This window comes from Lagenorhynchus albirostris, chromosome 7 (assembly GCF_949774975.1).
Source record: "Lagenorhynchus albirostris chromosome 7, mLagAlb1.1, whole genome shotgun sequence".
Taxonomy (NCBI): Eukaryota; Metazoa; Chordata; class Mammalia; order Artiodactyla; family Delphinidae; genus Lagenorhynchus; species Lagenorhynchus albirostris.
Window position 1 is genome coordinate 80,925,129 of NC_083101.1, and position 24,309 is coordinate 80,949,437.

General features: G+C 45.1%; 2 protein-coding genes across 3 annotated transcripts in view; one reads left to right on the top strand and one right to left on the bottom strand.

Annotated features, from left to right (window-relative positions):
* UBAP1 (ubiquitin associated protein 1) overlaps nt 1-3,807 on the top strand; it is a 55,762-nt gene extending 51,955 nt beyond the window's left edge. For both annotated transcript variants that reach the window (XM_060155252.1, XM_060155253.1), the window contains exons 5-7: nt 652-834; nt 1,947-2,048; nt 2,659-3,807. In XM_060155252.1, coding sequence (XP_060011235.1) covers nt 652-834; nt 1,947-2,048; nt 2,659-2,799 — 426 coding nt within the window. In that variant the 3' untranslated portion in view covers nt 2,800-3,807. The remainder of the gene's footprint in view (nt 1-651; nt 835-1,946; nt 2,049-2,658) is intronic.
* A 1,247-nt stretch (nt 3,808-5,054) lies between these two features.
* KIF24 (kinesin family member 24) overlaps nt 5,055-24,309 on the bottom strand; it is a 40,806-nt gene continuing 21,551 nt past the window's right edge. The window contains exons 6-12 of the mRNA XM_060155254.1: nt 22,446-22,567; nt 21,511-21,616; nt 15,780-15,851; nt 13,957-14,066; nt 7,788-9,992; nt 6,318-6,411; nt 5,055-5,787 (exon numbers count right to left, since the gene is read on the bottom strand). Of these exons, the coding sequence (XP_060011237.1) occupies nt 5,647-5,787; nt 6,318-6,411; nt 7,788-9,992; nt 13,957-14,066; nt 15,780-15,851; nt 21,511-21,616; nt 22,446-22,567 (2,850 nt within the window). The 3' untranslated portion in view covers nt 5,055-5,646. The remainder of the gene's footprint in view (nt 5,788-6,317; nt 6,412-7,787; nt 9,993-13,956; nt 14,067-15,779; nt 15,852-21,510; nt 21,617-22,445; nt 22,568-24,309) is intronic.

Below are 24,309 nucleotides of genomic sequence, written 5' to 3' on the forward strand. Positions count from 1 at the left end.
GGAGTGGGTAGCAGTCCTTCAGTCTTGGCTCCGTACAACAGCGGCTATTGCAGGGAATCAAAGCACAGTGCATGGTGTGGGGCAGAGATGGAGTGCCCTCAGAGCACGGGAGCCCTGAGCTGGCCAAGTGTGGGAACTGCGCTGGCAGTCTCTGCCCAGCCAGCGATAGTAGAAGCGAGGATGGACACATTACTGGCAGAGTCAGTCCAGAGTGGGGGTGTTTGAGGTTACTGATCCCTTTAGGACTCAGATACGGCAGCCTACGAAAGGGATAAAGGAGCCTTGGCGAGAAATAACAGCAGCCAGCTTGGGCATCAGTCCCGAATGTAGTTTTCAGAACTTCTTTCTCCACCTCAAGCCCAGGGGGTTTGGGCATGGAAGGGCATGTGGCTCTTGTGGTGCCTCCTCACTCTGCAAGGTGGGATGAAGGCAGAGGACAGCCACAGTTGCAGGTGTCTTCCCAGTTTTTCTCTCAGCTGGAGCTCCCCTACCACTCTTCAGTCTTCTTCAGGATGTCTGGCCAGAAACCTGGCCCTTGCTTGCAGGCAGGTTGCTTGACTGGGAGGTTTCATTAGGTCAGAAACGACAAGCCCCTGGATTGGGCTACATGTCTTTCTTCTTGCCTTAATCCTTTTGTTTCTCCACCACCAGGTCACACCTCCTAATCTCTCAATGTCACAAGTGCCCAACACTCCCAGCTGTCCCCAGGCTTACTCTGAACTGCAGACGCTGTCCCCCAGTGAGCGGCATTGTGTGGAGACGGTGGTCAGCATGGGCTACTCATATGAGTGTGTCTTGAAAGCCATGAAGAAGAAAGGAGAGAATATTGAGCAGGTGAGCGGTTAGTCAGCCATGGGGCAGGGCGGGGGTAGGAGAGAGGTCCCACATCTCTGGAGCTGGAATAGTGTCTTGCCTTTATCCTAGAGTCCCTCAGACTCACAGCACCATTGTCTTTTCCTGTGACTTGAGGGGGTGTGGGCAGGACTCAGGGTGCTTTGTTGGGCAAACCAGCAGCCTCAGCAGCAGTGCTTTGCAGCTTCTGCTTTGGGGGCTGCTCTGAGACCTAGGCTGAAGGAGAGCTTTGAGAGTATTGGAGTTGTTGACTGTTACCCAGTTATCCCCTTCTCTGCCTCTCCTGAGACAGCATTCTAGGCTTGAGGTATGGTCAGATGTCTTCTTCCAGAAATGTTTATCCTGTCAGGACTGCCCAGGGAGTTCCAAAATAGTGTACTGGAGTCCTAAACCTTGGGGGCACTTTCTGACTTGGGTGGTTTCTTAGAAGAATATCTTGGGACTTCCCTGGTGGCACAGTGGTTAAGAATCCACCTGCCAGTGCAGGGGACACGGGTTCGAGCCCCGGTCCGGGAAGATCCCACATGCCACGGAGCAACTAAGCCCGTGCGCCACAACTACTGAGCCTGTGCTGTAGAGCCCATGAGCCACGAGTACTGAGCCCACGTGCCACCACTACTGAAGCCCATGTGCCTAGAGCTCGTGCTCTGTGACAAGAAGTCACTGCAGTGAGAAACCCGCACACCACAACTAGGGAGAAAGCCTGTGCGCAGCAATGAAGACCCAGTGCAGCCAATGATGATAATGATGCTAATAATAATAAATAAATAAATTTAGAAAAAAGAAAAGTCACCATTAAAAAAAAAAGAATATGCTGCCTAGGCTGTGGAATTGACATCAGCTGGGAGATGTGAGTCAGCTGTGACAGGAACTCCTTTGAAAAATGGCTATGCATGTTTAGAAGGGTGTACCTATCAGCAAGTAGCCACTGAGGTACTGCTGTGTTGGACACAATTCAAGGCACAAAATCAAGTCCTATCTAGGATCTAATAGCCAGGGTGGGGAGCAGATGTCACACTTGTAGGTTTGTGTAAGACTTTTGGGAAGCGCAGACAAGAGTGGCAATAGGTGCTTAAACCTTTCTCTTTTCTTAGATTCTCGACTATCTCTTTGCACATGGACAGCTCTGTGAGAAGGGCTTTGACCCTCTTTTAGTGGAAGAGGCTCTGGAAATGCAGCAGTGTTCAGAGGAAAAGGTAGGAACCTTCATGCTTCACGGGAACCCTCTGGAAAGAAGGGACAAAGTAGTCTGTCTTGGTCCTCCTGGACTACAACCTTCATCCCTTCCAGTGACTGTAGGCAGAGGTAGTTGAAGCACAGAATTTCTCATGTCCAGAAAGGCATTTGGCTAGTTTGGCTCAGATAAAGTATCGGGTTGAAGACTATCTAGAATCCCAGGGAAGAGATGGGAAAAATGACCTGGGCAAAAAGCCATATTTTTGGATGTTGGGGGAGATTGCTAGTCACTTCACCTAGGCTGCTAGCCAGAAAGCAGCCATTTCTGGGTTCAGTATCCTGCTGGGTGGGAACACAGATGTGGATGGTGGGACCTGAGTGAAGGTCAGCAAGGTTTGGGACTGGGCATGGCTCCTGATGGACGATTGGCCATGGCATCAACCTGTCTTCCTCCACAGCCTCGCTTCCTCTACGGCCCTCCTCTGCTTGCTAGGGGACCTCAGAGAGGCTCATGAGGCTCCGGCAAAGAACGCTCCCCCAAGCAGCCCCCTTACACACATATTCCTCCACTCAGCTGTGCTGTGTGGCTTGGACCCCTTTCTTGAGTCTGTATTCTCTTATTTCCCTTAGATGATGGAGTTTCTTCAGTTAATGAGCAAATTTAAGGAAATGGGCTTTGAACTGAAAGATATTAAGGAAGTTCTGCTACTACACAACAATGACCAGGACAATGCTTTGGAAGACCTCATGGCTCGGGCGGGAGCCAGCTGAGACCAGGCCCTGCCTAGGCCCTGCCACGGACACCCCCCCCCCCCCCCGCCGAAGGCCCTGAGGAGACCACCTGTGGGGAAGAAGGGGCACGCTTCCGGATTTTCTTTTGGGGGTGGAAGGTCAGGTGTAGAGACTGTGTTTGCCAAGTCTCTATGAGCCTAGGTCCTGAGCTGGGGAGAAAGTGGGGAAGATTTGGGCGTGCATATGCCCCCGGAACTGTCCCGGCTCCTTCCACAGTAAAAGTATTTGTATTCTGAGAAGTGTCCTTCCCACCTTGGCCATCCAGAGAGACTTCTCTGGTCTTTCTGGGGTCTGTATGGCCTCAGCCGAAACCTGTCCCAGCTGCCAAAAGGAGTTGGGGAGAAAGAGGTGGGAGGGCCAGACTCAGTGCTGCTCTGGGGCTAGATGTTTCCCTTCTCTGCAAGGGTGGACTGACCTCTAATCCAAGTTGAGTGCAATTGAAAGGTTCTTCCAGGGTTTTGTTTTTTTCCCCCTTTAACGATGTCACTTAGTGTTAACACTGGCTCTGCAATGTCTCTGAGGTGCAAAGAATGCCCTTTTCCCCTTGGGGCCCTGAGTTTGCCTTTTCTGCCAGGCAGTTACCATACTTCCCTGCCCCAGCCTGTTTCTTTTGGCCTGGTTTGGACCACAGTCTTCTGCTACCCGAGATTTTAGAGCCCCCTGCTCTAGAAAACAGTTGTCAGTTTAAGAAATCATTGGCCCCTTCCTAGCACATCAAGTGGGGAAGAAAGAGGCTGTGATTTAGTCACCCAGCACTAACTCCACCTCAGTTCTCCCTGGAGAACAGCCTCTCCCTCCAGCCCCCTGCTCTAGGATGACACAATGAATAACACCTAGTCATAGAAATTAGTCTTTGGTTTGTTTTGTATTATGTTGTACATCATTAAAGATCTAAATACAAAGGATATACAGTCTTGATGAATCTAAAGTAATTTGCTAACTATTTTGATTTTTCAGAGAGAACTACTAATAAAAATCTAAAAGGTATATCCTGCTGTGATAACTTCTTTATTGCCAAGGACTGTTATATTGCAGGGTGGAAGTGAGTGAGTGGTAAAGGGATTTGCTGGGGATGGAACAGGAGCTAACCATTTTCTGTCATTTCAGTACTTTCTTCCAACTCTTAGGCCCATGGGACCCAGGAGCTGGCCCCCCAGTCTGCCCTGGTTTTCGGTTTGTAAAGGCAGGTGTAGACAAGGGTCTGTTTAAACTTGACCTAGCCCAGTCCCTGGGTCAAGGACATAGACATATGCCTTCCTGCAAGACTGACTGTGGCGGTGAGACAGGCTGGGCCTTCAGGGGAATCACTCAGAAATGAGGAACAAGCCCCTTGTCCTCTGAGCAGCATCATGCATAATTATGTGTTCCACAGGCAGGACTGGGATTCAGACTGCTTTATTAGCTCTCAGTAGTGCTGATGGAACTAGATTTATCCCCTAGAGTTTCTTGTCCTTATACTTAATACTGCCCCACAGTCCCTCCTGTGCTCTTGGCTTGGATGGGTCTCTAATTTTTTTTTAGTGATCACGTGAGGAGCGGGTACAGAACCTTTGGGCTGGGAAGCACCAAGCTGGAAAGAGGCTGCCCTCTGGTGGTCAGGTCAGGCATGGCCATTGTCTCAGAAAGCCCCTCTTCTGGCCTTTAAAATTAATTAAACCCTTCTTTTAAAAACCTGTAAAAGTTATCCTTTACCTGTAGGAAATCAAAGTTTCATACCAAAATGGTGCCAGGGCCAAGGGCTTTGACATGAATTTCAACTTGATCCAGGGTGGCCTTGGTTAAGTGGGCCACCTGGAGGCCACTTGGTATTTCTTAAGCTTCTTTCTGCTAAAAAGATACAGAAGGAACTCACATGAAGGTGTGCGTGTATGTGTGTAGAACTGCTTTACTCCTCCCTTCTTTCACTCTCATCTCACACTACTGACCAGAGCACTCAGTGCCAAGACCCTGAACACAGGCCATTGAGGGGGGAGTAGATTGCCAGGGCAGTCCCGGATGAGGGTGAGGCTAGGAGACAGACTTGCCTGAGATAACTGCAGCTCTTCCACTATTCCGTGAGGGCGTGGGGGTGAGGATTCACAGACAGGAGCCAGAGCATGACGCAGGTGGATGGTCCCAGCACAAGGTAGAGATTGGAAAAGAATAATGCAGTGACGCGAGCACCCTCTTCTGTCTAAATACTGGATTGCAGGGAGGGAGGGGAACTGGAAGCATAAAGCCTGTCCCACATCTGCTGCTATTAAAGACATCAAGGTTTATTCATTTTACACTTTCAAAAGCTAACTAAAGTCCCAAATCAATCTCCAAGGGCTGATGGGGCAGAGCTCACCCTCCCCCGCCCCACTAGCACCAATGTTTTCATTTTTGACCAAGTCCTGGAGAAAGGCACAGAATCCAGCTGATAAAACCTCTGGGCTCAGCATGTTATCTTCCCTAGCTTGTGACCTCAACACAACCTCTAGGTTACCACTGACCATCCCCCCATCCACTGATCCCCAAATTTAGAAACATCTACAGGGTTATTAGACCTGTGTTTCCACAGACGAGGGGTCAGTAAAGGCAAATCCTCCTCCAGTCCCAAAGAAAAGGGAGGGGCCTATTAAGTTTTTCAGGCTGATCTGTCCTTCCTTACAGATGCTCCTGTGCTTAGAATTGAGGGAAGGATGCTTGGCCCTGAGAGAGGGGCTGGGGCCCAGCCAAGGCCACATGTGGCTAGGGAGAGGCTAGCATGGGCAGGACCAGGGAGTGGGTTCTGATATCTGTAGGGGGACCTGGCAGAGGCCCTCCAGCTCTTGAGAGCCCAGCCACCACATACTGGATCTTGTTCTAAGACACCGCTGTCCTCTCAGGGGCCGCAGCTGGCCTGTGGCAGGCCAGGTATAGCTGCAGCTGGCTCCTCAGACTCTGGATGCACTTGGACTTCAGAGCCATGATTTCATCTAACTGGGTCACAAAATCTTCAAAATCCTGGAAAGGAAACAAAGGACAAGTGGAGCTTTTGCTGTTGCTGCCAGATCAGCTTTTCTAGTCCCTTCTCTTGTATGAAGATTTCAGAGCCCAGGCCCTTCCTCCAGCTGGAAAATCTGCAGGACAGTCACCATGGCACAGTGTGGGACCACTTTTCTACACAGATAGGTATTTCGCAGGGCAGAAGGGTGGTTTTGTAGAAGTACCTCTGGTCTGCATAAGGCAAGTAAGTCACTGTTACCATCACAGGGAGGGGCACCAACAAGCCACTAGGAGGGCAGAATGGCAAAGAACAGAGGCTGGAAACATTTTGGCCTGGGAATGGGGAGTGTAGCACCATCTCCCACCTGTCCTTGCACGCCCTCAAGCCAACTCAGAGGGGTGGCAAGAGCAGGTCCAAGGCCTCAACAAGGTTAGAGTGTGACAGCAGACCCTTTCTGTACACACAGCTGCATCAAAAAAGGATGACTGTCAAACTAGCTGCAGGCTAATTCCCAACAACCCCTGAGAGTCCGGCCAAGACCACTTACATTAGGAGCCAGCTGGCTCATCAGGGTCTCCTCCTTGAAGCCCAGCTTGGCCATTTCATCCAGCTGTTCCTGGTGTGCTCGGATGAGTACCTGCCTGGGAACCAGAGGGGATGCTGTGGTCCTCCGGGCCTCCCATCTCTCCTGGGCAGCTTTCTGGAAGTGAGCCTCCTTTCCAGGCCAGGAGCTGCTTCTGCCCAAAGAGGCCGAGGCTGTGACCAGGACCAGCTCCCCAGCACCTCCTGCCCCTCACCCATTCTTTCCAGGCCTTGTCAAGGGGCTAGGGGGGTACAAATGAGATTCTGAGAAGAGATGGGCTTCTGGAGCAGCCCCCCGCCTCCAGATACACTGAGGCGCAGGGCTGGATGCTGCTGCTCCTCCACAGGAGCTGCCCACATCTTCCCTGCAAGGAAGCTCAAGGCTGTGCCACTGCAGCTGGCACGCTTGGCACAGGTAGAGCCAGCCACCTAGCCTGCTGTGATTTCTACTTTCTGTGGGGAGTTCAGGGACCAAAGCAAGGGGGTTTGAGCTAGAAGCTGGAGGATCTGCCTTCTGTCAGAAGAATCCAGCTAATAAAACCTCTGGGCTCAGCATGTTATCTTCCCTAGCTTGTGACCTCCAACCTCTAGGTTACCACTGACCATCCCCCCATCCTCTGATCCCCAAATTTAGAAACATGTACAGGGTCATTAGACCTGACTGTGTCAGACTCCACTGATGGATAGAGACCACGGAAACAGCAAGACTGTCTACCTTGTAGAGGTGCACATCCCTACACGCCCTTCTCTTCGCCCAAGGCCCAGGCCTGAGCCCCAGCGAGCAGCTGGCAGACGGTCTGCCCAGGTATCAGGAGCCCTAGCAGAGGGCCGCAGCCTCACATAGGAAGCATCTGTTCCCATAGGCCTGCCCTGCCTTCCTGCTCCTGGGCCTCTGATGCTGCTAGACCTCTTGCCCTCCTTTCTCTCACATTCTCAAAGGCTCTCTCATTCTGCTGTACCATCCACAGCCTCCTTCAGGGAAAGCAGCACAAATCACCAGCCCCTGTTTTTTACCTTCACCATCTTGGAAGGTGACCAGCCAGCCTTGGCTCTGGGGTCACAAGGCTGCTGCTGCTGTGTCCCTGGGGAGCACTTCCAGGAGCACAGGCCCAACAGAATGAAGAAGAGGATTCTGATCTCACCATAGGTCTTAGGCTTACTTATAGGGTCAGATCCTCCCTTCTTTCACTCACATCTCAGCTTTCCCAAGCTTCTTTCACTCACATCCCACCTACCCTACCTGGCAGGCCTGCTCCAATACATTTTATTCCTGCTGTTCATGTCAGATGCATCTAGGCAGGCTCCCTTGATAAGGTGGACAAAAAGCCTTTCTCTGAGCCAACCACAGCCATTCCCAGAACAGACAAAACATTCAGCTGTAGTGGGAGTAGGGGTGCCAAAGGGGCTCAAGTCTAGGTAGGAAAGTCCAACTTACTGTGCGTGCCCCAGGATGGGTTGACGGAGTGTCCTGGCAGTCTTGGGAGAACCTAGCCTTGCTAAGTACCTTGGGATTGGCCTGCGTTTGAGCCACGTGATGTCCTCATTGTAGCAAGACAGCTTGATGGGATCTGTGGACAAATCCAGCTCCTGCCAGCCAAGCCCTACCAGGTGCTTTCTCTCCTGGGCCCAGGGCTGGTCAGCCACATCACTACTTCCTGTTTGGGGGGTGAATGTAGGCCCAGAGTGGGGTCCCCCAGTATGTATGGTGAGGCAGGGTTTTTCTGGGAAACCCTGGGAGCAGCCCAGCTCTGTCTCAGCCTCGCCATCATAGTGCCCCTGGGAGAAGAGTGCAGTCTCTCTGCTTTGACAGGGCTCCCCCAGGTCAGCCTCGCTGTTGGGCAGCTTGTCAGGTGGGTGCTGATGGATGGGTGACAGGGACAGAGCTGGAAGATCACCCCCAGGCTTACTGTCGGGGGGAGATGATGAGAGCCACAGGTGCTCAGTTGCTGAAGACATTGGCAGGTCTGCCTCTTGATCACCAGATGACACTGTGTGGCCCACAGCTTGCCCCCCTGTGTCTGCTGCCACTAGACTGTGCGCAGCTCCATCCTGGGCCGACTGCTCCAAGGGAGGAGAGCCCTCATCATCTGGGCTCTCCAGGAGAGACATGGTGAGGGGAGCCATCAGTTCAGAAGCATGCTCAGAGCATGTGCCTATTTCCCCTCTAGAGTCTTCTCCTTGGAAAGGGTTACTGTTTTTCATTGTTCTGGTTGCCACAGTTGGGCTATCTTCACTGACTTCTCTCAGAGGTGTGCTCACTGTGTCTCTTTGGTCTGGGGATCCAGGAACTGTGATGTGGGATAGTGAGAAAGTGCAACCATCTTCCTCCAGGGATGGTGAGCTGCCCTCAGCCTGCCGAGGAACCTCATTTTTGAAGGCATCCTGTCTGAGGTCAAAGGCTGGGCCGCCCCCCCTTTTCTGGTTATATACAAAGTCTGCCTGTGAGCAGTAAGGCTTCTCTGCCAGGTTTTCTCCAGGAGGAGGCCCTGAGGAGGTGGAGTCCTCCTCTCTGCTCCAGTCCAAGGGCACCTGACTTGGGCTGTGGCCGTGATCAAGTGCTATCCTGTGGCTTGCGGGGTCCCTGGAGTACATCCAGCTTCCAGTTAGACCCTTCTCGTCACCTTCTGTCCTGGGGCTAAAACACAGACTCTGCCGCCTTTCGGCTACCTGTTCCTCAGGACCTTGCTCCCTCTGATGAAGGAAGAACGAGCCTTCGCTATTCTCCAGGGTGTTTCCCTGCTTTGTGGTCCTCTGACAGGAAACATGTGAAAAAGAATCTTCACTGAAATCGCTGTCATCAAGGTCCTCAGCTTGGGCTCCATCATGGCTCTCACAACAAGAGTGGAAGGGAGGAGGGGTGTCATTCTGGAGCTGCCCCTCTGGAGGCCGGGACTGGCATAAAAACCTTTCCAGTGGTTGGTGCTTTAACTTCTGTTGGAGGAGAGGTGGCTGCTGGAACTGCTGGTGATAGAAGCGCAAATGTTCTTCCCTCTCCTTCTGATGTGGAGGGATGTCTGTCCAAGCTTCAGAGGCAGGCCTAGTAGGTGTGCCCCCCTTGCTGCCCTGACTGTACTCTACTAAGTGATGGACGTTGCCAAAGGAGAGTTCAACTCGTGACACAAGCTGCTTTTGCACTGGCTGCACAGTCTGCACTTTCTTGCACCGGGAAGGCAGCTTACCACGGACTGCTTCTTCTCCTGGGCCAGGGGCCCTGCTTCCCCACCCGAGGGCAGTTTTGTTGCCGATTGGATTTTTCTCAGAGCATGATGCAGCTGATTCTTCTGCCCCTTTTTTGGCTAAATGTCCAGGCCGCATGGTTCCTTTGATAGAGCTAGTTTGAATGACCCACTCTTGGGGAGGACTCCCTCTAGAGCCACCCCTTTTACCAGGAGCCTTAGGTACAGAAGCAAAAGGGATATTGGCTGGGTGACTGGCCAGAGGATGGGCCTTCGTTCTCGTGGAGTCAGGTGCCACTGTGAGTGACTGTTGGAGCCCCAGCTTGACTTTTTTGGGAGAACACTTGTCCCCTGGCAGGGCCACAGGAGAGCTCTGAATTCGTTTTGGAGAAGAGTTTCCAGATGTTCGATTTCGACTGCTAGCTGAAGTGCAACATTTAATGCCTTTCTTTAGTTCTTTGACCCTGTAAACGACCATTTTATGTTAAATGTGCATTCTTGCATGTTCTGTAACTTCTTTCCTATAGCTTTCAGGGAAAACAAAAACCAAAGAAAACTATTACAAGGGCTGGGAATTACTTTTTTTTTTTTTTTTTTTGCGGTACGCGGGCCCCTCACTGTTGTGGCCTCTCCCGTTGCAGAGCACAGGCTCCGGATGCGCAGGCTCAGCGGCCATGGCTCACGGGCCTAAGCCGCTCCGCGGCATGTGGGATCTTCCCAGACCAGGGCATGAACCCGCATCCCCTGCATCGGCAGGCGGACTCTCAACCACTGTGCCACCAGGGAAGCCCCTGGGAATTAGTTTTTTATCTGGGAGAGAAATGGAGGAAATGGGGAGATTCTATTTCAGCATGAAATACCTCTCTTTACCTGAACAAAGAAGACCAGTGTCTTCTCTCAGGATAGTAGTGTGCATCCAGTATTCCATGATCAGGAGAGTTCTGGAAATACCACAGTCCCATGTGAGGGCCAGGCCAGAGGAGCTAGTCTCAGAACTATGCCCACGCAGGGCCCATGCCACGCTTCCTGAAGATCGGCCAACTCAGGAGCCTAGTGTCTACCCCTTACCCAGTCTTCCATAATCAGTCTTCTTTTCCCTGCAACCACCTCCTTTCAGGCTTCTCTGAGAAAATGAGTTCCCTCGAACCTGCTGGGCACTTCAAGAAGCAAAAGCCCTCTGGAAATAAGCAGGCTTGTGCTAATTCCATTAAGGGAAAAATGACCTGTCTATTCACAGGGTTTCTCAACCTTAGCACTAGTGGTGTTTGGGGTCAGGTAATTCTGTGTTGTGGGGAGCTGTCCTGTGGAGTGTTTAGCAACCTCCTTGGCTTCTACCCGAGATCCCAGCAGCATTTCTCCCCAGTCACAACAATCAAAATTGTCTCCAGACATTGCCAAATGTCCCCTAGGAGGCAAAATCGCACCGTAGATAGAGAAATAGAGAACCATGCTCTATTTTACAAGGGAATTTCAGAGAGCATGGAAAAATCCAGAATTAAGTCTCTGCTAGGATTCAGTTGCCAAGATCAGAGTCTCTCACTCTGTGATACCTAAAACAATACAAACAGTGTAAGAATTTGGATTTACAAGGAGACATCAAGTAAAATGTGACTCTCCAGTAGTTTGTTCGTAGATTCTGTGTTGAAATCCCCTAGGTGGGAGCAGTACTTCTGCCTGGGAGCTCCCAGAAAATGTCTTTTCCATTGTTTTGATTTTAATCCACTCAATAGTAGCCAAATGACCCCTCTGGCCATTACTGAAGACCAATATAGTAAACCTGACACTGAGACTTGACTTAAATCTTCCTTTTAGGTCTGGGAGGCAAGGCAAGCAGATAACACAGTAAGCAAAGAGACATAGGATGTGACTAAAGACACGTGAATTGTGTCCTTGGGCCTTTGCTGAGGTATTGCAGTAGGGCATACATCCACGGAATGGGTCGAGAGGTCCCACAGCAAGTCTAGATGGTTCCAAATTACTTCCTGTTATAAAAATCTGAGCTATTAGTTTTGTTAAAAGAGAAACACCAAAATCTCCTCCTAGCAGTCATAGTAAATAATTCTCGAAACCTGAGGGTGCCGGAAGAAATCTTACAGATAATTTTTGGTCGTTGATGCTAAAGGCTTCCAGTGTACTCTACCTTTTACCAAAATCACTCCTGTTACTGAGTTCTCTTCTGATACACCTGTTAGGGGTCCAGCTGGAACTTTATTTTTGGACTATTTAGCAACATTCTTCTAGTATGTGCAGAGATGAAAATTTTAAATCAGAGGAAAATTTTAAATAAGCAATACAATCATCCTCATCCTGTGTGTGTATGGATTGTTACCAACAATTAATTTGAACACATAAAACAAATGACTTTCATATTTATTTTCAATAATTTGTCAGACTGCTTTAAATGAAAGAGATTATTTCTATTATACTTATTCTATTTTTTAACCAAAATTATTTCAAATAATTTCTCAATCGTACTCAATGCATCCCCTCTGAGAAAGGGTTACTTTCATCCTCCGTTACTGAGGCACTGAGAGGAAAGTCTTGTTCTCTGCTCCTTAGTGATGTTCTTACTTCAAGTACTTGATATGTCTGTGATTTGGGGAGTGAATGGGGTTATGAAACAAGACTGACTTAGGGTTAATAATTGTTGAAGCTGGGTAATGGATACATGGGGGGAAAGAACCTGAAGCCATACTGGTTTTTGGGGAACAATTTTGGATCATCCCATGTCTTCTATCTGATCTCAGTCTTCACTGTCTTCTAGTAGTGCTAGGGTGCTGGCATTAGGAAACCATGCAACAAGAAAACCTCCTCGAGGAAACATGCCTATTATAGGCATACTTCATTTTCTTGTGCTTTGCTTTTTGGATAGTGTGTTTTTTTTTTTTAACAAATTGAAGGTGGGTAGCAACCCTGCATAGAGCAAGTCTATTGGTGCCATTTTTCCAACAGCATTATTTTTAAATTAAGGTATGTATATATATATTTTAAAATCACTTTACTGTGATCTTTGATCTATTGTGGTGGTCTGGAACCAAACCTGCAATATCTCCACAGTATGCCTGTAATATTACTATTGTTAAAGTTAACATATAATGAGTGCTCACTATTTGCCAGGTGTGGTGCTAAGCCCTTCAAACATATCGCATCAGTGATTCCACATAACTGTTATATGAGATAGGTGCTATCATTATCCCTGTTCACATTAAGGAAATTGGGGCCCAGAGAAGTTGCAAATTTGTCCAAGACCACTCAGCTAGCTAGTGGCAGAGGCAGGGTATTGGCCCAGATAGTCTAACTCCAGAGTCCACTCTGGTAGCCACTTTGTAAATGATCTCTCCTATTTAAATGAGATAAGGTACACAGAGAACCTCACTCAAGCCCCCAAGCCCAGGAGGAGCTCCTCCTTTCATTCACAAATATTTATTACACAGCTACTAGGTACCAAGTACTGTCTGGGCAGGAGAGATACAGTGGAGAAAAAGATAAGGTTCCTGTTCTCACGGAACTTAGATGGTAGCTTCTCTTTCCTTCCCAATGAGTTTCATTAAATGCCATGGATACTAAAGATTCTTCAACAGTAATTAAAAAAAAAACCCAACAGGTTCCCCTCAAATAGTTTGTTAACTTTGGAGATGGATTCTTGGGAGACTGAAGAGGAGGTGTTGTAAGACAGGACCAGCAGCAAAGCAGCCAGAGGAAAGAATGGTAATGAGAGCATTTTCACACGTGAAGGAGACACGTGACCCCAGGGTAAGAGATGGGAGGGACCCTGGCAGATACCAAAGTCACTAGAGCCCTGACCTGGCAATAAGAGGTGCTAGTTCTGCCACCAACTCCCAGTGAGCCCTATTAATGTTTCCACCCTTTTCTGGGCCTCAGTTTCTCCTTCTATAACACAAGGTTGGTCTCTTCTGGACCTACACAGCTCTGAGTACTTCTGCCTTGACAAGTAATAGGTATTCTATCCCTAATAATTAGAGCTGAGGCTAGCAGGAAGAAAACCTCACTAAGCCTTCTACTCTGGAGAAATATTTCATCCCCCGCTAGCCATTTAAACGCCACTGATGGGGAATTCCCTGGCAGTCCAGTGGTTAAGACTCCACGCTTCCAATGCAGGGGATGCGGGTTTGATCCCTGGTTGGGGAACTAAGATCCCACATGCCACGCAGCGTGGCTGGAAAAAAAAAAAAAAAGCCACTGATGGAGTTGTCTCCTAAACAAAGGAGCGTGTCACCTTCCTCTTGTCACATTCACGCTTGTAAAATGGCAGGGCCTCCTACGTCACATTCTCCAAATGACCAATTGCACATTCCCCTGGCAGTAGAATTACTGTCCCAAGAACAGGCTTGTGGAGCTCAAGGTCAGATCCTTGTGTGTGTATCACACACACATACACACACGACCCGCCACCTGAAGGGGACTCACCGGTCAGCATAGCGCAAGGTATTCAGAGTGTGTTCGGTGGCCACATGGCTTGGCGAGATGTTGGCGATCATGCAGGTTTTGGCATTGCCAATGAAAGAGTCCTTCAGAACCTGTTTGAAACAGAAGGCAGGTCAATGAAGTCAACTAACCAAGGGCCTACTGACTACTTACTGTGTGCAGGACACTGGGCCACAGTCACCCTCACCCCCTTCTACGAAAAGGTAATTCACAAAAGGAGAAACACAGTCAATAAACAAAAGGTACTCACTTCACCACTAATCAAAGAAATGCAAACAAACCATTTTGAAAAACTAAAATTTTTGCACCTATAAGATTAAGACTCATACTACCCTGCTCTGCTGAGGGTCTAGGGAAAGGGCGCTCTTGTACACTGCTACACTGCCTGTATACCGTGTAGCATGAATTGGTACATGCCTTTGGGAGGGCAGTTTGGCAATATGGTAAAAATTTGGTAAAAAATGTTCACACTCTTGGTTTGGCAATCACACTTCCAGGACTTTATCCTAAAGAGATAATATTGCTCAGTTGATCCCCCCCCCAAAAAGTATACACAGGATATTCATTACCTTATTATAATAGTAAAATTTGGAAAATCTACAAGTCTATAAACAGGTAACAAACTAAATAATTGTAAACTGCATACAACCATAAAAAATAATTATGTATATATGTACTTAGGTACCTGGAAAGATCTAAAACTTATGTTTGAGTGAAAAAGGTATATTATTCTGTAAGTGGATCCATGTGTGGAATTATTTTTTTAATTAAATAGGACACAATTTCTGGGGATGGAGGACATGTTTTGAAAAATAACAAAGCCAATGTCAGAATCAGGACTGACCACCTATAAGAAGGGTTTCCTGGATCCCTGGTTGAAATCATGTTTGAGAATAAACAATCTAACCCAGTTCTGACTAGTAAGGAGCTATGTTATTATAGGTTCTGCCCCAGGTCCTGTGGGGCTGCCGATCTAGCTGCACAGGGTGAAAATCTCTCCCAGAATACAAAGATCCTCACCTAGACTGCCTTCTACCTAGTCTGTCCCTACTGTGCATAGGATTCGGTGCAGAAGGGAACCAGGGGCACCCATAACTGTCTTCACAGCTGTTTGTACCTAGGCAGACCCCTCCGTGGGCCACTCTTCTGCAGCCATTATAGATGCACACTTATTGGCGTTTCCCATTAATAAAGAAGCACATTTTCGTGACAGAAAAATGGAAGAAAAAAATTACTTATGGTTCTACCACTCAAAATAATCAGCGAACACATGCATAATTTCTGTGTAGTTTTTTCTTCTCATTTCATATTTTTAAACTATAGATCTTGGTCATCTTTCCTGTCAGGACATGTCAAAAATCTATCTCATTCTTTTTAACTGCAGCTATTATTTTTTGTCTTGAAACACTGGTCTAAGTCTTACAACTAAGAAAGTACCAAGTACGGCTGCACTACCATCCCCTTCAAAGGCTCAGAGACTCCACTAAATCAACAAGGTTTCTTTACATTAGAAATAAGCAGAAAGCTGTAGGATGGTGACCACTGCTGCCCCGCAGGGAGCCTGGCTGCTTCGTAGTGCAGGTATCCCTGCCCGAGGATGCCCCTTTCTTCTCCAAGACTGAGAGCTCCTGGAAGGAATGTGACTCCTCCCCCTCCTCTCTCTGCCCCCTCCCTTCCCCCTCCCCCCTCCCCCACTCCAGGGAGCATCACGCCTTGCTGGCAGTGGATGCTCTGCTGAAGGAATAAATGAATGGAAGAAGGAACACATGAGTGAACCAGAACTCAAAGCTCATATATAACTTTACCTGAGTTAATTTGCTTTGCCTGAAAGGAGTGTGAGTGTGTTCCTGATCCAATGCACGGATACATTCCTTCAGCTGCAAAGTGGTAGAATAATAAGCACATCAAATATCACATGCAAAGTGAGAATAACAGATCATATTTTTCTTAAGTAAATCACAGTCATGCAATTCCCAAAAGGAAGTCAAAATGCCGTGCTAGTTTCTCGTTCGACAAGAAAAATCAAGCTAGACTGGGAAACATCATCCTGTGCTAGCTGTGCCTAGTTAAGCCCCCCCCCCCCACCAATTTAAAGGCTGTGATCCTAGAATTAGCCCTGATAGTGTAGAACAGACAAACCCAGGGACATTCCCACAGGTCCCAGAGTCCAGCTTACATGGTGGCAGTTCTGGCTTGCCAGCTCCCTTTCTCTCCTCTTCTCACACTCTTCCCAACTACAAGATGCACTTAAATAGAAAGATACTATACTACTCCCCCGCCTCCCTGCTCACACATGCACACCTATAGGTATGGACTCAAGTGCAGATTCAAGTTGTCTGGATGGGACAGGAGAAATTCTAGAGTCAGAGCTGGGAAGGAACTGAGAAATCATCTAGGTCTATCTCCTCATTTAAAAACAAGGGGGGACTGTGGCCCAAAGGCAAGGGCATGTCACTTGCTCCTGGGCAGAGCCCCTCAAAGAAGTGCTCATTGGATATCACTAGTGCTAGCAGAAACCTGCATATGTAGATCTCTAGGGGCAACATGCCTATCAGAAAGAGCAGGGGTTGGGGGGACAGGATCAGGGAGGAGAGATCTTCTATTTCTGAGTCCTGCATCTCCGCTAGGCGGCAGTAAATGAGAAGAAAGGCAGGGAAAAGAATGGAAGGAATCCCTTGGCAGTGCCAGTTCTGGGAGTTCACCAAGAACAGGTAATTAGCTTTGAGAGTCTGCTGTGGCAGCAGCTACAGATGCCCACAACTAACTCCTCTCTATCTAAGAAGCTGCCGGGTTATAAGAAGGTATAAGGGAATTTCCTCTTTTATTACAAATCAGTCCAATATCCCCAAACTTTAGCACTGGGAAGATTCTCTAGAAGGGACGAGCAGGTACCCAAACCTGGTCCCTGAGTTACACCTGCCCCTTATGTACTCAAATCCAAGTGTGGCTATCAATTCTCTATGAGCCTTTGGGTCCCTTTAGCCTTGAATCAGAATGGAAAGTAGACTTTACTAAACTCTAAGGGAAAACCAAGGGAAGTACCCAGGAAAGAAAAAGGGGCACCTCTGTGCACCTCACAAAGCACAAGATTTTGATCCTATTCTATAAGGCTTGTTCTCAGGCCCCTTTACATGCTATCGCCCATGTGAGACAGACACAGTCAAGCCCCAGAGGGTTCTCCAACTTCACAGGTACTTCTTGGGTTTCTTGGTTAATTCCTGGACCATAAATTTAAATATGAGAATCAAAGATTTCTAGCTAGAGGCTGTGGACCCTTGGCCAATTCACTTAACCTGAGCTTCAGAATCCTGATCCATAAAGTGGGAATAAGAGAACCTGCTTTGTTGTGAAGGGTAAACTGACTAGCATATAGTACATGCTCAAATATATTGGTTCTGGGGCTCCTTGGAGAAATGGTTGATTCCAGGGCTAAGGCAGGGAAGAGTGTGTGACACCTTATAGTGCCAAAAGACAAGGAGCTGCTCAAAAAATGATGGGGGCATGTCAAAAGGATACAGAAACCAACCTGAAAGAACTCCCAATGGCCATCTGGGATAATTTGAGCAAGAAAATAAATAATGATAGAAATGGATTCTAATTTAGCAAATAAAAGAAATATCCATTTACTATTATAACTAAATAACCAAATAAATAAATTAAAGAGAAAAAACAGCTCTTTCTTACAGTAGCATTCTAACTAATTAATGTAGAATGATGAACATAGAAAATCCCATCAGGTAAACACCACAGTAATAATTGTTGCAGGTAAGAATCATCAATGGATACTAAAATTAGGCAGCAAAAGTGTGATGTAAACAGGATATTTGCATAGTTTCAAAGTATCTCTCCATAAGATACTTATTACAAAGGGAATAATCATAACTTTACAGTGGAGTAACCTAGCACAAACCACCTTAACTCAGTGATCAAGTTTAACATCACCAGTAATAAGACATATTGACTGATACAATACACTGAGAAGTATACAACTTCTGTAGTATTCTTGCTAAAAATTCATTATCTCAATCTAATAATGAGAAAACATTATGCAAACACAAATTCAGAGACATTCTGCAAAATAACTGGCCAGCATTCTTCAAAGGTGTTAAGGTCGAAATTGACAAAAACTGAGGAGACTACAGACCCATGATAACTAAATGTAACATAGAATCCTGGACCTGAAAAAGAACATTAGTGGGACTATTGATGAAATTCAAACAAGGTCTGTAGATAGTTAATAGTATTATATCAATGTTCATTTCCTGATTTAGATTACTATAGTTATGTAAGATGTTAACATTAGGAAGGCTGGGTGAAGGAATGCTACATGTTTATTTCTGTAACTTTTTTAAAATCTAAAATTATTCAAAATTTTAAACAATAATAAAAAGATGCTGATTCTCTCACCTCTCTCAGCCTCCCAATTTATCCCTCATGAGGCCTGGAAATAATGTGTCTAGCTGGAGATTTCAGTTCTGATCAAAAGGACTTAAATACTGTGGAGGGGCACAAGACAGGACTATGCATCTATAAGAAGGAATGAGGGTCTCTGTACACAGCCATGGAGTGAGCTCCAGGATACTGTTAAGTGCAAAAAGTAAAGTGTTTACAGTATGCTACCTTTTATTTTTTCCCTCCTGAGAAAGGGGTGAATACAAACATATATATTGGTAGAAAATCATTATCTAAGGGGAGGGAGGTAACAGGATTGAGAGGACAGGGTTGAACACTAGAGTTTTCTGAATGTGGCTTATTTTATAACTTTAACTCAATACAAAATTGGTAAGCTTAAACACACAGAGAAGAATTATTTCAAGTGACTTTGCAACACAGTATTATGACTGTACATCCCTAGTGGGATACAATTTAAGGGTAAAAAGGAAACTGCAAAGAAATCTTAATCTGAATTCAGTAATCATATTATGAGTAATATTAACATGATTTGGGTATACATATGTATTGAAGTAGAGCAAATAAATTATATTAATGTTGTTAGGAACTAAGAATTTTAGCATAAGAGAAAAGGGAGGGAAATATAAATTTTAAAAAGTTAAGCAAAAATCCTGCAGTCTTAATTTTGAATTAATTTATTAGTATGAATCCCTGATATACTTTTACCTTTAAAAAAAAATATCTAGGGCTTCCCTGGTGGCGCAGTGGTTAGGAATCTGCCTGCCAATGCAGGGGACACGGGTTCGAGCCCTGGTCCGGGAGGATCCCACATGCCAGGGAGCGGCTGATCCCGTGCGCCACGGTTGCTGAGTCTGCACACTGGAGCCCACGAGCCACAAGTACTGAAGCCTACGCGCCTAGAGGCCCAGCTGCGCAACGAAGAGTAGCCCCTGCTTGAGGCAACTAGAGAAAGCCGCGCGCAGCAACAAAGACCCAATGCAGCCAAAAAAAAAAAAAAAAAAAAAATTTCCAAGCTCTGTCCACCAAAAAGGCCTAGTAGCGAGGACTAACAGTGGTAGTAAGTACCACTAGCACTCTAAATGGTCTCTAAATACCATTTCCCTCTAAAAACCAAGGCTTGTTGAAGAAATGGCTGATTCAAGGTCTGGGGAAAGAAATGTACAAGATGAGCCTACAACATCTTGTCATACCAGAAAGCCAGAGACTAGTAGGAACATATTTGCAAAGACTCCCACTGGCCAAAAATGTGTAATTTAAGAAGAAGAAGAAAAAAAGATGACAATGTTTATAATAATATGAAAACAAACAAAAAAATAAACAACAACAACAAACTCATGGTCATGTTTAGGTTACCAGGACATCAACTCATTCTGAAAACTGGTGAGTGAAGGCAAAATATCAAGCATTTATCTTGCCTCTGTTGTATGAATTATATTTCAGGATAATCAGATAGTTGGGGGAAAGTTCTTTCCAGTTAATAAATAAATACAGAAGGAATATTAGAATTAGAATATCACCATTTTGGAATCCCTAATGAAGCAATGGATAAAGGTAATAATGCTCATTGACAGCTGCTAAAACCATAAGGTGAAAAAGGTTGATGGGAAATAGTAATGGAGGAATTAGAGTGATAACACTTCAAAATCACAAAAAGAGATAATCAGACATTCTGTACCTCCTGATGTGTTCCTATAGAAAGTGTAAGAACTACTCATGAATTATTCTTGCCAAAAAAACAGAACTTAAATCTGATCAAGGCTCTAGATCAGCATTTTCCCAATCAAAATCTGTGAGCCACAAATACAAACCATATATGTAATTTTATTATAATAGCCATATTAAAAAGAAATATAACCATATTAAAAAGAAATAAAACTAGTATGTATAAAATAGAGAATAAGAACCTGCTGTATAGCACAGGGAACTCTACTTAATTTCGCTGTACAGTAGCAACTAACACAACATTGTAAGACAACTATACCCCAATAAAAAAAAAAGAGAGAAAAAAATAAAAAGAAATAAAACCAGATGAAATTATATATTAAACATATAATCTTAATTGTATATTATATTAAATATATAATCTTAATTATATATTTTAGTTAATCTGACACATCCAATAATATTTTGGCATGTAATCAGTATGAAAAAATATTAATGATATCTTACATGCTTCAACGTGTAATTTACACTTAGAGCACATCTCAATTCAGACTAGCCACATTTCAGGTACCCAATAGCCACATGTGGCTTAGTGGCTCCCATTTTGGACAGCACAAATATAAATCTTAACCACTTTATAGAAAATAGAGGATAGAGTACCATGTTAAACATCAACATGGAATGCAGATAGCCTAATCCAGAATGTAGGAAATCTCATATGTCAAGTGACTGAGTTTTCTTCAACAAATACATTAATATTAAAAAAAGAGAGAGAGGGGGAAGAACTGATATGGCATGAAAGAGGAATATCAACCAAAAGCAATCCGAGGATCTTGTTTGTATCTTGATTTGAATAAATCAACTGTAAAATGACATTTATGGGACAACTGGTAAAATTATAACACTTACTGGATAACAGGTATCATTAAATAATTATTTCTTTAGGTGTGCAATGGTATTATGTTATATTACAAGATAAGAGTCCTTATCTCTGAAATACATCATTAAATATTTGTGGAAGAAATGACATGATGACAGGATTTGTTTTAAAATAATCCAACCAGGAGAAGGAAAGGGTTGGTTAGATTTTTCACATGTTGAAGCTGGGAGACAAGTATTTGGGAGATCATTATACTATTTATTCTACTATTATATGTTTGAAAAAATAATTTTAAGACTTGATGAGAGGGAGAAAGTGTACCTAAGTTAACCATTCAAGCAACTGCAGAAATACTTCTCTGTTCCTAATTGTCAGGGATTGACCAGAGGAAGAGAAGGCAGGGAGAGAAAGAAGAGTTGTCGAGAACTGCCAAGAATCTGATTGGGCACCCTTCGTCTCCGTCTCCAACCTTGGAATTCCACTGCCTTATTCCACCCCACCCTCACCTACTTTGTCTGCATGTAAAGAGGGGCAAAATCTCTCAAGAATGATTTTTAGATTAAAGGTTTTGAACAACTTACAGCCAGAAGACTCTGGTTTATTTCCGCACCTTCCATCTTTGTCTGTCTATCTGAGTCTCTGGCATCTGCTGCTCTTTCACTGCCAGCCAAGTCAATAAAAGAGATCCTAGAGAAAAGACACAGCAGGGATGACTTCTTTGGGGCTTTGGTTTATTTTTACATCAGCCAGCATTTTGTGAACCCAGCAAGAAATCAGCACTGACCCATCCTCAGGAAAGTAAAAGATATTACTGTCAGCTTTCCAAAAGTATTGCAAGATTCTAATCTGTCAGTTACTGCTGGCACTGTTCACTTAGATCCTTCTGTTGGTTTTAATCATTTGTGAGAAAGTATGACTGAAATTAATTAAACATTCTTCCCATAAGGCTAAATGACCACAATGCAAATCACTTAGGTGACCACTTAGATAATTAAATAGAAACTTCCGTGGGCTGCTTTCCAGCAAACCCCCCCTCCCCGTAAAAAAAAAAAGACAGACTCATTACTCAGAGGTGAGATAGGTTCATCCATCACTGTGGCAGAGTTTGCTAAGATAGCACCAGAAAGGCAATGAATGTACCCAGTTGTCTTATGGCTTCTTTCAGGAAGGATGGATTAATTTTCTTTCTTTCTTTTTTCTTTTTTTTTGCCTGTAAGTTCTCTGAGATGCATTTCCTACTATTCCTCTGCTGATACTGTTTTTCACATTAGAAGCAATCAATGTCCCTTTTAATAACTTAGGGTTGACCAACAATAGGTCATTACTTCATGGTTAATCAACTGATGGCACTTTAGTACAATGATTTATTTCAGAGTTGATAACTCTACTGTGTATCCCTGTAAGATATAAATAAAGAACTCCACAGTGGCAGGATGTCCTGTTGTTGACAACACATATTTCAAAGTCACATTAGGGAAAGGCACACAATGCGATTCCCTGTGTATTTCCAGCTCACCTGCCAAATGTCCTCTTGGCTGAATCTTTGATCTGAATTTGGATGATAGCATGAGAGCGGGAGGAGTCTGCATTAACTCCAGTGGCCCCAGTGCTGCGCTCCTTGCTGCCCTTCAAGATCACCTGAAAATAAAATCCACAGGGTGACTTCTGCAAGGAGTAAACAAAGCCCTCTGGCTCCTAAGAGTCGGCTGAGAGCAGTAGAGACCAGACATATAGCTTTGTCAGTAGACTGCAGTCTTTTCCCTCTATGAGGAAAGTTGCCTAAACTCTAAATCATATAGAATAAGTACCCAAGAGCAATGAAAACAATGTGGAATACTAATCTTGGGGGAGAACATTCAATAGCTCAAGAGCTAATTTACTTCTTGATCTCATACACTCTTTTTAATATCTTTGATGGATTTATCCTGACTAAAATCCCCAGGGCATAACTTGGCTCCAAAGTAAGGTCCCATCATACCCATCTGTTGTAGTAACCGAAGCAAAGGACAGAAATGTGCATCACAGAATGAATGATCACATCCACCTCTTCCACCACGATGCAGTCATAAAGGAGACCAGGACTGATGTGTGGGAACATGGAAGTGATGAGTTATCACAATTGCCATGAGCCCATGATTTCCCTTGAGACCACTGCCCCTCCAAATGGGAGTAAAGGCTAACTCGGGTCCCTCTGGCCACAAAGGAATGGGGGAGAAGAGGTGAAGCCTCAGGAATGGCCTCAAGCCACTGAAAACACAGCCATATAAGAATATCCTAGGGAGGGTGGGAGGAAGGGAGACGCAAGAGGGAAGAGATATGGGAACATATGTATATGTATAACTGATTCACTTTGTTATAAAGCAGAAACTAACACACCATTGTAAAGCAATTATACTCCAATAAAGATGTAAAAAAATATATATATATCCTGCCCTGGTTTGGGGGGAGTGTTGATTATTGAGAATCAAAAAGGTGAAGAACTTTAAAAATATTTGACAGGATCCTCACAGTAGCCTAAGGTGAGGTGAGTATGATTATTATGCCCAATTTACAGCTGAGGAATAAATTCAAAGGTTGATTTGCTCACAAACAGCTGTTTTGTGGCAGAACCAAATTCCACATCTAGTATGTCTGATTCCAAAGCCCATGTAGCTTCTACTACACTGTGGGGCACTTAGGACAAATTCATCTATTTTGCAGTGAATTAGACTAAGAAAGTCCTATTTAATTTTTTTCTCAATCTCTCAGAAGTTTAATTTTTATCATATTGAACATAGCTACAGTTTCCAGATTAAAGAGTCCAAAAGTTGACAGAGTCAAACCTTCAACAATAGTCCATAAAATATCTTAACAAACAGGGGTAGGTACTTTTAAAAAATTAACTAATAATAAATTCCTCCATGGCCTAAGCAATAGTTATGTCTCTAAAGATTATCAGTGAGATTCAGAATTGTATTTTAGAATCAAATTTAGAATCAAATTTTAAATGCACTCATTTTGTATATAGCTTGCTTAAAGTTTAAAGGGACTATCTGATGAATCCTTTTGTAAAGAGCAGAAATTGTTAATTTACAAAACTGGATTATCAACTGCATGGATAGCATGTTGCTGCTAATCAGAAATCAGAAGAATTAGAGCAGTAATCCCTTATACTGGGTGGGGCAACTGCCCCCCCCCAAAAAAAAAGCACTGATAACTAAACCTGGATGCTGGCTAGGTCACTTAAGGCCAAATCTATGACTGAACCATCTAGTTTGTCTGGCTATCTATCTATCTATCTATCTATCTATCTATCTATCTATCTAACCACCCATCCATCCATGCCTCGCTGCAAGGCTTGCCTAGTTCCCCAGCTAGGGATTGAAATCGGGGCCACTGCA